Source organism: Chrysemys picta, chromosome 1, assembly GCF_011386835.1.
Source record: "Chrysemys picta bellii isolate R12L10 chromosome 1, ASM1138683v2, whole genome shotgun sequence".
NCBI lineage: Eukaryota > Metazoa > Chordata > Testudines > Emydidae > Chrysemys > Chrysemys picta.
Genome location: NC_088791.1, coordinates 63,511,965 through 63,525,364, shown reverse-complemented (window position 1 = coordinate 63,525,364; position 13,400 = coordinate 63,511,965). Strand labels below are relative to the sequence as shown.

Sequence of the window (13,400 nt, the reverse complement as noted above, 5' to 3'; positions counted from 1 at the left end):
ACTATGGATGGTGAGTGGGGTTGAGTGGTGGAAACTGAGGTGGAAAAAGCCACAAATTTGAGTTTTTGTACCCTCTGGCACTTATGTGTCAGTTTGTAAGAGCACTGGTTATAAAAGGACTGAGGGAAAAGGTCCAAGCTTATAAACCTGCTTATGGTGCTCTCTCTTTGGGGCTAGGATGTAAATGATCAGAGAGCGTTAGGTTGTTTTTGAGTCCTTAAGTGAGTGAAGCAACTCATCTCTTTTCAATGAAGACATTAGACTCAAAGGGGAGGTCCTCAGGGGTATTCTGGACCTCCCTGGGGAACCCTGAAGCATGAAGTCAGGACTCTTGCCTCATGATTATAGTGTGGCAATAGCTAGAGCCCTGTGTAGATACAAAATTTGTATCCGTATCCAATCCAAAATAGTGGATATTTGCAGATTTGCAGGACTCTAGCAGTAGCTCTGGACACGGTGTCAGCTGTATCCATTGCTGTTTGGAGCAGTCTTAGCCACCAATTTGCTTCATTGATGAAGGCTTAGAACTGAGTACTGTCCTCCTGGGGAAGTTTGTCCTGAATTCCACACATTTGGAATAATTTGTGAAATCATATTTTGCTAACAGAGCCTGGTAAGTTAGCAGTTCTGAACTGAAGGCTGGGTAATGAAAATACCTTCTTCTCCAAAAGATCAAGGCATTTAGTGACCTTGTATCAGAGTTGCCCTGAGGTGATGCAGCCTGGATCTTCCTGTGGCTCCCTGCATGACCAAGCAACTGGGCACTGGGTGGGTAAACAAAACTCTGCTCCTTCAGCTGGTACAAAGTAACAATTTTCAGCCCTTTCTGGTGAGGGGGCACAGAAGGCTGGGATGTGTCATACTGCCCCGGCAGGTACTATAATGGCCTCGTTTACTGAGAGGACCACCCTGCTAGGGCCAGAGGGGTGTAGAATATCCAGGAGGCTACACTGCATGTCACTGATCTCCTCAAGACAGATCTTGAGCTCAGTTGCCACTCTCTGCAAGAGCTTCTGGTATTGCCTGTGGTCATCAGGCAGAGATAAGGATGATGTAGAGACTGCCTCATCTACTCAGGAGGATGACATGCCCAATGGAACTGTCAGCACCAGCAAATCCAGCTCAATGTCCTCCTCTGCATACTCTGATGGAGCCAGGTGGCACTGGCCGGGGGAAGAGGGCCAAATGTAATTCTTGTCCAGATCTGGGATGTCTAGTGTACAGACCCCAGAGACTCCAGTAGGGCCAGTATGAAGGCTGATTGAATGGGGAGTGCTCCAAGGCACTGGGTATCAACAAGTCCTCTGGGTGGTAATATCTGGGAGGGTGGTGGCTCCAAGACCTTGAAGAAGTTCTGTGTAGACTGGTCTCCCTCAGAGGGAGCGAAGGTTCATCCAGAACAGCAGACTCATCTGATGAAAAGGTAGGTTCAAGTTCTGCCTGTCATGCTGTTGGTATATTCCAGCTTGTGGACAGGGTATGGAAAAGACTCTTTCTCCTCAAGGTGGTTTCTTCTGGTATTGAAATATCCTGTGGAGGATGGGACAAGAAAGAGAAGAGAAGATTGTGGGTGGGATAAGTCAAGCATATCCTCCAGTGACAAAGATCTCAGTCCATTCTGGAGTTCAGAGTCCTGGAGGCCAGACTGACAGATCCAGTGCAACTAAGGAGATGGGCTCGGCAGATCCTTCCTGGAGTATGTTGAACCAGAATCCAACATGCAATTTCTAGTTGAAGCTGACAGGTGCTGATCTTTTGACCTTTGAGAATTGGAGCCGGAACCAGAGCTAGAAGCAATGGATCATTCCTCCATCGCGCCTTCCCTTCTTGATTGGAAGATTTAAGCAGGCTTAATTCTTTAAGACTCACGCATGAGCACTCAACCAATTTGGACAGGGACAGAGAGGTGTCCTGTCTCTCAGCGGCAGATCTGGATAGAGATACGTCCTTATGCTTATGTTCGTATCCCATATTCTTATGAGAGGCTTAATGGTTTTGGCTCTGCTCCAGAACTCATGCTCAGAGGGCTGCTACTCACCTTCTGAAGCCACAGCAGTGGGGGATCTCCCCAGTCTGGGTCAGACTGAGGTCTCATGGCTTCTCCCTGAGATGTTTCCACAAACAGCTCTCATCCCTCACGGGTTCAGGTAGGGAAAGAGCAACCAATGTTGCACTTCGCGATGATATGAGCCTCCCCAAGGCAGTAAAGGCAGTGCAGGGATTCACCACTGATGGAGAAAAAGAACTGCATTTCCTGCCCCTGCTCTAACCCTGGGATGCTGGGCATACTGCTTTTCTGTGGGAAGGAACTCCTTGAGATGGAGAGAATTAAACTAACTATAAAGTCTAAAAATTCTAAGAATACTAAACTATATACACCTCTACCTCGATATAACGCTGTCCTCAGGAGCCAAAAAAATCTTACCGTGTTATAGGTGAAACCACATTATATTGAACTGGCTTTGATCCACCGGAGTGCGCAGCCCTGCCCACCCCCCGGAGCATTGCTTTACCGCATTATATCCAAATTAGTGTTATATCAGGTCGCGTTACATCGAGGTAGCGTTGTACATATTTACAAATTAGAAGTCAAAGATAGTTTTGGACATAGAGGATTCTGACTCTGGCCATGCAGTGGTAAGAAGGAATTGAAGAGGCATTGATTTGCACCACCCCTTATGCCCTCGCTTCAGAGCACAATGAAAACAATTGAGATGTACAGACCACTGGACACTACTTGCTAGAAATCTCTGTTCTCAGGTGCATGATGTGCACGAGTATCCATGTGTAAAATACACATGGGGACCAGCACTTGAACTACGATTTTTCATCTCTTATGCCTGCAACATAATCTAGAGGGATTCATTTACTCATTTGAAATATTCAGTAGCTTAGTTTATTGACTAAGGCATTTATGTATGTGTAAGCTCAACATACTTCCCTTTAAAGCAATTCAACAGAATAATCTGAACGTACCTGTCCTGAGGTGGTATTAAGGAATCACACACATGAGGAATAGGCATATATGGCTGCAAGTCCTTGTTCTCCTGACATGCCTCATTGTGACTTCTTAGAGCATCTGAGAACACCACAACCAACAATTAGCTACACTGTTACAAGTCAACTTCAAATTTAGTCACCTTTTTAAAAAAATAAAGAATTAGAAGCAGTTCTGGGTACAAACAGCTGCTTCAAGTCCCCTGCCAATATCAGTAGTTTTACAATCAGCTTTGCCTTTTTGGTTTTTAAAAAGCTCTATGGAAGACACATCAGGGAAACTGATCAGGAAAACAGCAGAACTGACTATATACAAAGTGCTGTCAAATGTAAAAAATAAGCCTGGAATAAAGGGGGGAAAATTCTCTATAAATCAGTTTTGAGTTTTAATAATATTGAATGTTATTTTTGACTATATGTAAAAAAAAATTTAGACAGAAGTGTTCTTTTAAAAAAATGAATAGAATGTTACTCTATTCCCGCTCCAATAAAATTATTTTTAAACAAATGTTTGTGGCAGAGTTATATGGAGATTAATAGTGTACGTGTGTGTGTGTGTGTGTGTACACGTGTGTGTGTGTGTGTACACGTGTGTGTGTGTACACGTGTGTGTGTGTGTACACGTGTGTGTGTACACGTGTGTGTGTGTACACGTGTGTGTGTACACACGCGCGAGCTGATCAGTGGCACTCACACTGCCCGGGTCCTGGCCACTGGTCAGGGGGACTCTGCATTTTAATTTAATTTTAAATGAAGCTTCTTAAAGATTTTAAAAACCTTATTTACTTTACATACAACTATAGTTTAGTTATATAGTATAGACTTTAGAAAGAGACCTTCTAAAAACGTTAAAATGTATTACTGGCATGCAAAACCTTAAAATTAGAGTGAATAAATGAAGACTCGGCACATCACTTCTGAAAGGTTGCCGACCTCTCATATACACAGATGTTTGCCCTTCCACCCCTGTTTGGATTTGGATTGATCACTGTAGTTAACAGCAAGTCCTAAATCAAGACAGTTTTAAAGTGAAGCTACTGTCCTAAACAAGCAATAACACTGCATGTATATAATGTCACTCAAAAGTAGTAAATTAATATTTAGGGGTTAATCTGGATATTCAATTTCACTAAAATAAAATTTGGTCCAGTTTTGGAATGATCTATTCAAAGGCTTCTTTCACTGGTATACAGTCACTGAAGATTACTTTAGTACTGAATTTATCAGTTTTAAAAGGAAAGTTGGCCAGATCTAGTTTAATTACAAGGATAAATTGGATGTGGAGAGCATTGTGTCACTGCTATATAACCCATCCACTACCCTTCTCCATTTCCATTTTTAAGAATAGGTTGTTCAGTTAGCATAACTTTGACTATGCTATATTCAAGGTAATGCCACAAATCTTCAGGATTGCAATAATGTATAGTATTCATAAATCAAACACCTTATGCCAATGGTTTACTTGGGTTTAGCACAGGTTAAAGTGGTTTAGCACTTCTGGATACAGAATAGGTATTATGCCTAAAATACTGAGCTAATGATGAAATGTGGGAGGGAAATGCACTCAGAACAGAACACTCACTACATAGCAACAGAAGAGGTGGGAGGGAGTGAACACAAAACCAGAAGATGGGCATTTGACTTGCCAATTGATACAGAAAGGATCAATATTTTGAAAATTTGTACAGGTTTTCTAAACCAATGTTTGTTGTATATTTTAAAAATTCATACCTATAATCTTTACAACCATATCATACATCTGCCTGGTCTCCTCTTCCTCTTTTGTCCAGCGATATTTCATGTAGTGCAAAACTCCCCAAACCATCCCTATACCTGCATTAAAATTCATAATATTCATTTAGATATACTTAGAACTTTAGCTATTCTTAAATGTGCACCGCATACTTCTGCAAATTGGTTAACTAGCTGGTGTGTTAAATTCAGCAAAATCCTTGATGTATCAGAAGTACATACTACACATTACTGTTAATGATTTGCATTTTTGCAACAAAGCAGCACACAAGCTAGTTTGGGGGCTGAATAGGAAATAGGTTATTAGATTTTTTTTAAAACACTTCACTGATATCACTAAAATGACAGTTTCCCTCTGCTGAGCATCACATTTTGCTATTATTATTGGTAAACTAAAGACCATTTAATTTTCCCTGAGATGAAGTACAATACAATTTGGATTATCTTGACAGAGAAAATAGTAAGGTTTCACATAAACTGAAGGTTTAGAGAGGATATTGGCTTGACAGCCTGTGGAACTTTAAAAAGCATATGCTTTGCAGCTTTTGGACTCTATCTATTGGCTACAGGCAAGCGTTTGGGAGTAGAGGCAAGATGTTTGTAAATGGGAATGTCTCATTTCTCATAAAACGTGGACAGCTTCAACTCAGTAATGTTTCTTGCTGTGAAGTATTGTATGTATTTCTACAGATGAAAATCATTCTGATCCTAACTAGACTATCTCCATAGAGGTGACAAATCTTTAGGCTTGACAGTAGTGCAGCCTCCACAGTTTGTGCCTATATGGATCAGGTGTCACTGGTACTGCAGCAGAGCAGGGAGCGCTCCATAGCCCCACTGTCACAAACCACCTCCCTCACTCCCATGACAGCAGAGCTGCAGTGGGCCGGTAACAGCCTATCCCTGCAGGCGCAAAGTGTGGGGAAGGCGGAGGGCCTGATGGGGCAGAGCAGAGACACCTGGCCAGGATGACGAGTTCCAGGCAGCAAGGGAGGCCATCTCACTGCTGAATGGCTCCATCCCCAGGCACGAGCCATTCAGCTGTGGGGTGGCCTCCCCTGCAGCTGGAGCTCATCCTCCTCCTCCTCACAATCCTGGCCAGTGGTCTGTTCTGCCATCCCAGGACCACAGCCTTGCCCATACCTTACACTTTCAGGGAATAGGCATCACTGGCTCTGCAGCTATGCTGGCAGCCTTCTGTAGCTCTGCTGTCACGGCCCTGCTAACTCACTCACTCACTAGGCCAGCAGTGTGGGAGCCATCCCCAGACAAGGAACTGTTCAGCAACATCTGGCCATCAAGGTATCCTCCTTGCGGTCCCAGTCAGGGGTGTCTGCTCCACCAGGACAATAGCCTCCCTCGCACCTTGTGCTCTGGTGTCTTGGGACCCTCAGTTATTCAAGGAATCCCCTGCAGTCCTGCTGCCATTGCTGGGAGACCCCTGAAGCCCCACTTCCAGCACTGCCCTACACTTAACCCCAACCCTACTACCCCCTTTATTTCCAAAAACTATAAAAATAAAAATAATTAAAAATAAACAAACATCGATAAATATTAAAACTAGGGGAAAATATCAAATTCTGCCAAGCCTACAAATCCTTCCCTGCTTCAGTTCCAGACAGAAATGTCTGGTATTCTAGTTATCATACATAACATGCTCAACTCAGAATTTGACCCAGGTTTTTCCCCACTGGACATCTCACCTGCCAGGAAATTAAGCTTACTGTTCATTAACAATCTTGTCAAACATTCCAATGCGCATAAAGGAGCTGGGGGTAGGAGAGAAAAAGGAAAACAAGGTGCCACACTATTCTCAATGATGAAACTGTGAATTCTCTGCTCAAGAAGTCATCTCTTGAAGCGGACAATCTTATTACTGATCTGTATCAAATTTTGGGGGGAAATGTTTAGTGAGAAAGTCATGGATGGAAATTTCTGATGGTTACTGGAGTTCTGATTCCTCTTCCCCTTTACCCTAGTATGGGACAGGCATTGCACTGGTCGATGATCTCTTAGCAATGAAGAAACAGTGTTGAAGGAAATTCTTTTGGTTCTTCCAGCCATTTTTGATACACTGACCATGAGATCTTTTTTGATTCATGTGCAGTCCACACAGGAACAAGTCAGTGGCTCTTGAGTGGTTCCATCCCTTTTAAGCAAAGGATCTGAGAGGCTATTTATTATTAGCAATACCATCCGAAGTTCAATCCAGTCAAGTCAGAGCATGTATGGGGCTGCTCATTCAGCAGGATTTCTCAGTAAGAATGTTAAAATTGTGGCTAGTAGTCTGCATCCGAGTTCAAGGCTCTGATTTTGGCTTATTAAATCATAAATAGTTTGGGATTCAGTTACTTAAGAAAATCTCTTTTCCATGCAAAATTACAGTGACAATTGAGCAAGAGCCCTGTCAGTTTAAAGAGGAGAGCATCAGAGTGGCATTTTCTATTAATGATTCATTACACTAACCCATGTTCTGCCTCAGTCTGTCATAGCCCAGATTTATTGATAAGGAGCATGCAATGGGTTGATAAGCGAACTCTCAGTTATTCTATTGTGGGATAAATTTTAGTTAGGATGGCCTTGACTAGGCAGTGAATTTGTTTGTACAGTGAATTGTATTATTTTTGCATTAATCATTGCATCGCACCTTGAGTCAGTGACTGGTGCTCCATACAGAAAAATAAATGTTAAAGACCTAGTTTTCTACCCTTAAGTCAAACCTGGTTGCGATTGGGGTGTTGATTGAAGAATATCTGATCTACAGGTAACAGCTTTAATTAATCAAGCTTCACACAAGTGCTACTGTACAGGAAAGTTTTTATTTTCAGTGCTTTCTACAGAAATAATATGCAGGTACTCTGGAATTTCTCCATGTAGAAAGTCTCATCTCCCCTCCTCTGTCAACCCCTACATAGAATGTTTTTTAAGGTTATATTATTTTTGTTAGTTTTCATTACTACTGTCTATAAAAGTTTAAACAAATCAGTGCCCCCACAATAACAAAAAATAAAATTTCTCCTTTCTATAAATGTTTGTAAAACTAATTGTATACGATTTATACCAAAAATTTCAGATATTACAATCAAGTCATATCAATTTATTACTTCAATTAAACCGTGAGCCAACTCACTCCATACAAAGGAACACGACATTTGACAGAATTAGAAGGCAAACATTGCTAGACCCTGTCCCCACCCACACACTTAAATGCAAATTATAACCATTAATAGGCTGAATTTAAATAACTTACCCAAAAGCAATATTGATAATCTGTGAGTTACAGTAATAAATGCACGGCGAAAACGACATCTGAAAGACATCTGTGGTCTAGTAGATTCCAGGTATTTCACATCAGTTACATTATTTAATTCCTCATTGGGGTCATTACCAATACACCTATTTAAAAACATTTAACAATGTTAGGGCTAAATTCACTTATTGTGAAAATAAAAGCCTACGAAATAAAATCACTTACTTTATGCCAACATCTTCTCCCCTACTCATAATCCATTGTAGCGCTGTGTTAAGTACTTTTTCATACTCTGGACCTAAACTCTGTCAAAAACAAGTCATAGGAGTGAAAAGTTTCTTTAACATACCAGAATAAATCATGTAACACTAATACATAAGTTTATGTAATACCATATAAGAAGGATTAGTAGCCAATACGGATTATTTTTTATATAAAGTTTCAACAATGCACACAAAAGGACACCAAATATATGCAGATTATATGCAACTTTGGGACTAAAAATTAATCCCTTGAATTGAGAGAGATTTGAGAGGTGTACCGTTCTCAATTTTAAGGAGTTATGAATCGCAACATTCAGCAATACTCTACCATTTAGTCACTAGGGGGAGCTCAGCATTCTGTAAAATTAAAACCAAAACGAGATATGAACCTAGATATAGAATTTATCCTAGAAGATAAATTGCAACAAAATTTAAATGCATAATATACTATCAAAATTTTAATTAATCCTTCCTTTCCTAGCATACTAATGTTTCTACTGTAAATTATTTCACATCATCTGTTGTAGGATAAAGCCTTCATTACTTTTTGGCAGGTAAGCTCCACAATTCACCTTTAAATATCCTTTGCACAACCAGACTGAAGCTGAAACACAGTTTAAGGACTACTTCCCGGAAAAATGTAAATTGAAAAAAGATTTTACAGTAAGTCTTATTTTATCACCTAAGGATCAAACTGATATAAATTGTCCTAAAATTAGAGGACAAAAGTTAATGTGTGAACTTATTTTCGCACCAAGAATGAAAGCACTGAGTAGATTCTAATGTGCCGAATGTGTTGCATTGCTTTAAAATTCTGTCACTGCACACAATTAGTGAAGTGCTGCACATCAGATGTTATATTTATATTCCAGTTACAGGAAGGGAGAGTTTCAAGAGTAAATGAAACTTGTATTTAAAAATGACAAATCTGTATACCAATTTACAGCCTCTCACATTTACAGATTTGAAATCTCATCACCATAACAAATGCCTTTACTTTCCCTCTGCTAAAATCCTCTACTATGCATTTCATCTCTCACCTTTACTATTAACACCTTTTTCTACCGCCCCCTCAAAAGGCTAAGCCCAGCTCTGCATACCAATAGATGCAGAATGTTGCTATCCATCTTCGCCCATCATTCAGAAGTGCAACCAGCACCACCTCCACTCCTTCCCATTAATTTTTGGGATCCTGTTCAAATTGTCCCTTTGTTCACAGTTTAAGTAATTTTTGCCAAGTAGTTAATATTTTGTTTAGCTGTTAAAATGAGAATACAAGATTCTTCAAATACAACATTCTTTGGTTAAAAAAAAAAGATTAAAATGAGTAGCAACTTAATAGTATTTTTGTTCCAATTGGGAGCAAGAGGAAGAGTGAAACAAAGTTCTCCTTTCAGAAGGTTCCAAATGCATCACTTTGATTTGAACTCTCTCTCTCTCTCTCTCTCTCTCATGGAGGTGGTTGAAAAATACAGACTTGACACTTCAAAAAAAAGAGTTGGATTTTTTTGTGAAAATGTTCAGAAAAACCTTACTCCATTTTTCAACCAGCTCTACTGTTATGATCTTCCCCTTATCTATTAGGAAAGGCATATATAGGTGGGGTTTCCTAAGAGACTATTGCCTCTAGGTCCTGTCAAAGAGCCTCATGCTGTTACTGCTGTTGGCTAGTACATATCCGGTAAACTTAGAGACCATTCTCTTCTCACTGAAAAAAGGAGGATCACTCTTGCTTCTTCTTTGCTCCAGGCAACTGAAAACAGAATGAAGACACCGAATAGCAAAATGCTACTGTCTATTGAATTATGACCTGTCCTTTTACACTTTTGTAATTCAGAAGATTACAGCAAAATTTGTGCTTATAAAGCAACGTCTCCAATTTTAAAATCTACGTTCTCTTAAGATTTTATATACGACATCTAGGGTGTTCTGGCTCATTTCATGAAACAGGAAAAGGTTAAAGCATGTAACAAGCACCTTTACTTTCTACATTTACACTCACATTCACAGAAGAAATTCTGTAGTTTAATGAAATCGTCTTTTCCCTTTCCCCCAAAAATAAAAACCATAAGGGCTTTGTGTGAAAGGTATGTTCATTTCCTGTGAAATACAAAAAGTGATGTGCAATAAGTAGTTAAATTTTGATTATACTGCTACACTGAATGTGAAACCAGCTTTTTAAAAACAAATGATAATGTTAGTTTGTGCATACCTTAAAAGATAAAAATAATGAAAAAATACCTTTTCCAATTGCTTACTTTTAAATATGCAGCTGTCTCCTGGACGGAAAGATTTCGCTGTATAGAGTTGCCACAGTCATGATCTCCTAGTAAAATTAATTTTTTATTTATTTTGATCTATTACTTTATTATATAAACTAAAAAGCCTGCAAGTACAAACATACACACTTAACGCAATCTACACAAGCAGAGAATAGTTGGAGGCACTAAGTATTTAAAATAAGAATGTTGAAGAGAGACTTCTGGGTGCTTTTCTCCCCAAACATCTGATTGCCACAACTATGAACTGTGATGCTACAAATATGATTAGAACTTCAGGTACTAAACAAAAAGAAAGAGCAGAAGCATGTTTTTAAAAACATTTAAAAACGAAGTGAAATAAAAGGTAGTTTACAGAACTTTATTAAAAGAAAAATTAAGATTTGGAGGCAAAACAGAAGAATTGCTGATTCTGTTAAGGATGAACACTTGGTCCTCTTCAATACCCTACCGCAAAAGGGCACCTTAAATAACGGATAATCCTCCATTTTGTGCCTAATTACTTAAAAACTTCTTGCACATATGAAATAATTTTTCCTGACTTTTTCTTTCAAAATTGTGAGAGTCATGAGTTTCTATAAATTTCCTTTTCTAAAGTGAATCTAGTACATGAAGTAAATTCAATGCACTGAAAAAGGCTCGAAAGTATACATATACATACCATACAGTTTTGTATTTTAAGATAAAAAATGGTTACTCTACATGCAAACCAATGTAAAGTAAAAGCAGATTTCCAATTTACTCTGAACACATTTTTGTGTAATAACTTATTAGCACATTCGTCTTGCAAATTTCTTATATAAAGCTCACCTTAAAAAAATTACAGTGAATAGAAGTATCTAGAACCAACAAACACAGAGTGCGTTTTACACACATGCCCCTCTGTCATCATAAAATGAATGCGAGTCAACCTTAAGAAAAAAAAATCAATGTGTGAAGGCACACTAGCTTCTTGAACAGTCCAAATTATATCTGGAACTTTCTATTTTATGTCTTTATAATAAACATGTGCAAACAGAAATCGTAAGACCTTGCATACTCGAGTCAGTCTGGAAAACTTCAAGAATTACATCACCATCATTCTATTAGTAGGCTTGACCAGGACTAGACTTCTAGATTAAATGCACCTCTTTAATCATCCAGAGAAACTGTAGTTTATAGACACACACATACCAGTGTGGGAAGAGAAGAAAAGACTATCCCTGACCTCCATCTGTCCTTGAATTGATCTGCTGGGCAGTTGCAACCCCATGAAAGCTTTTTTCCCCCCTTCACCTTACCTAATAAAATTATTTTTTTCTACTAGTATCCATGTCTGCAATTTTACTCTCTCCAGATAGGGAAGCCAAACCAGAACACTCACTGACCCAAGACCAGACTCCACCTCCTAAAATCCTTTCCAGAATGGAAAACCCCAAAGCAGTAACAAGGCTAAGAAATGTTAGTTATTTAATTTTCTTACACACACACACAGACACACACCATTTAAGGTAAAACTAGAACTTAAATTTAAATGGAGTAGCTGAATATAACTGTTTGAACGAATAGTGCTCAAACAATTTCTCAGTGGATCAGGTTAGCAGTCAAATATTACAAGCAAATAATTCCGGAAAGGCATAGCACCATGTCTGCCAACCCTGTTGCGGGTTTTAAACAGCTGTGATGTCCCAGAGCACAACCATGTTTTGAATAAGAAATATTTATGTAAAGCAAGATTTTTTACAGACTGATGAAGCCAATGATTTGGTTGAATACACTTTTTATAGATTTAGAAATTGCATCTCTGATTTTGTACGCCTTTGCAATTTGTGTTTTAAGCACAAAGCTATCAATGTCTTACAGGCTTCTTCTCTTTTGACTGGTGGCTGGCAGAGAACAAGTGGGGATATGGTTTTTAAGAAAGATACTTCTTGTATAAGTGTTTGATCCCATGCCACCTGAAATCAAGTGGAGTTTTTCAATCTAGTTGAACTGAAGCAGGATGAAGCTCCTGAAGTTTTGATTCAATATTCTTGACCAATGAACAATGGGATGTGCAGGACCTGTACAGAAAGATGGTAGTTAACCTATAAGGTAGATGATTTACACTATGATAAAAGAGAGGTTTCTCACCCTGTGCAGTAACTATAGTTCTTCGAGATGTGTGACTCTATGGGAGCTCCACTTGAGGTGCATGTGCATCTCACGCACCTTTGATCAGAGATTTTCATTAGCACTTTGAGCTCAGCCTGCGTATGCGCTGCTGACATCTGTGTGTCCCGCACCAAGGCTATATCAGGCTCTGTAGGTGAATCACCCTCAGTTTCTTCTCCAAAGCCACGGAGAAGGAGGGTGGGTATTGAAGCACCCATAGAGACAGACATCTTGAAGAACTACCATTACTGCACAGGGTGAATAACTTCTTTCTTCTTCAAATAGTGTCCCTAAAGGTGCTTCACTTTAGGTGACTCCCCCCTCCTTATGGGGATACTGCTTGGGAGCTTCAAAAACAAATCTGGCACACAGGAAAGAACTGCATTGCCAATTGCCACATCAGATCTAGAGGCATCGACTAAGGCATAGTGCCTGGAGAAGGTATGTACCAAAGACCATGTAGCAGCTCTGCAGATCTCAGATAACAGGACAGTTTTAAGTAGAGCCACAGATGTAGACTGATCTAATCGAGTGAGCTGACATGCCAGCAGGAGGTGCATTGCTGGCAGTACTGTAACAAGCTACAACACACCCCAAAATCTATTTTGATAGTCTTTGGGTAGAAACAGCAGAACCTTTAGATCTCTCTGCAAACAAAATGAGTCATCTATGAGATTTACAAAACGATTTAGTCCTATTTAGATAGAAGGCTAGCACCCTTCCGAC

At 39.6% G+C, this 13,400-nt stretch overlaps 1 protein-coding gene across 6 annotated transcripts in view; it reads right to left on the bottom strand.

Moving 5' to 3' along the window:
• The window catches only part of LEMD3 (LEM domain containing 3), a 78,880-nt gene that overhangs the window by 11,791 nt on the left and 53,689 nt on the right, over window positions 1-13,400 (bottom strand). For 5 of the 6 annotated variants that reach the window (XR_010590756.1, XM_042853251.2, XM_065558352.1 and 2 more), the window contains exons 4-8: window positions 10,521-10,588; window positions 8,225-8,304; window positions 8,000-8,145; window positions 4,729-4,830; window positions 2,977-3,079 (exon numbers count right to left, since the gene is read on the bottom strand). Coding sequence is in view for 5 of the 6 variants with exons in the window: in XM_042853251.2 (XP_042709185.2) it covers window positions 2,977-3,079; window positions 4,729-4,830; window positions 8,000-8,145; window positions 8,225-8,304; window positions 10,521-10,588 (499 nt within the window). In the remaining variant the exon portion in view is untranslated. Of the gene's footprint in view, window positions 1-2,695; window positions 2,853-2,976; window positions 3,080-4,728; window positions 4,831-7,999; window positions 8,146-8,224; window positions 8,305-10,520; window positions 10,589-13,400 lie in introns of those variants that run through there. The other variant, XM_065558355.1, reaches the window with a different exon arrangement.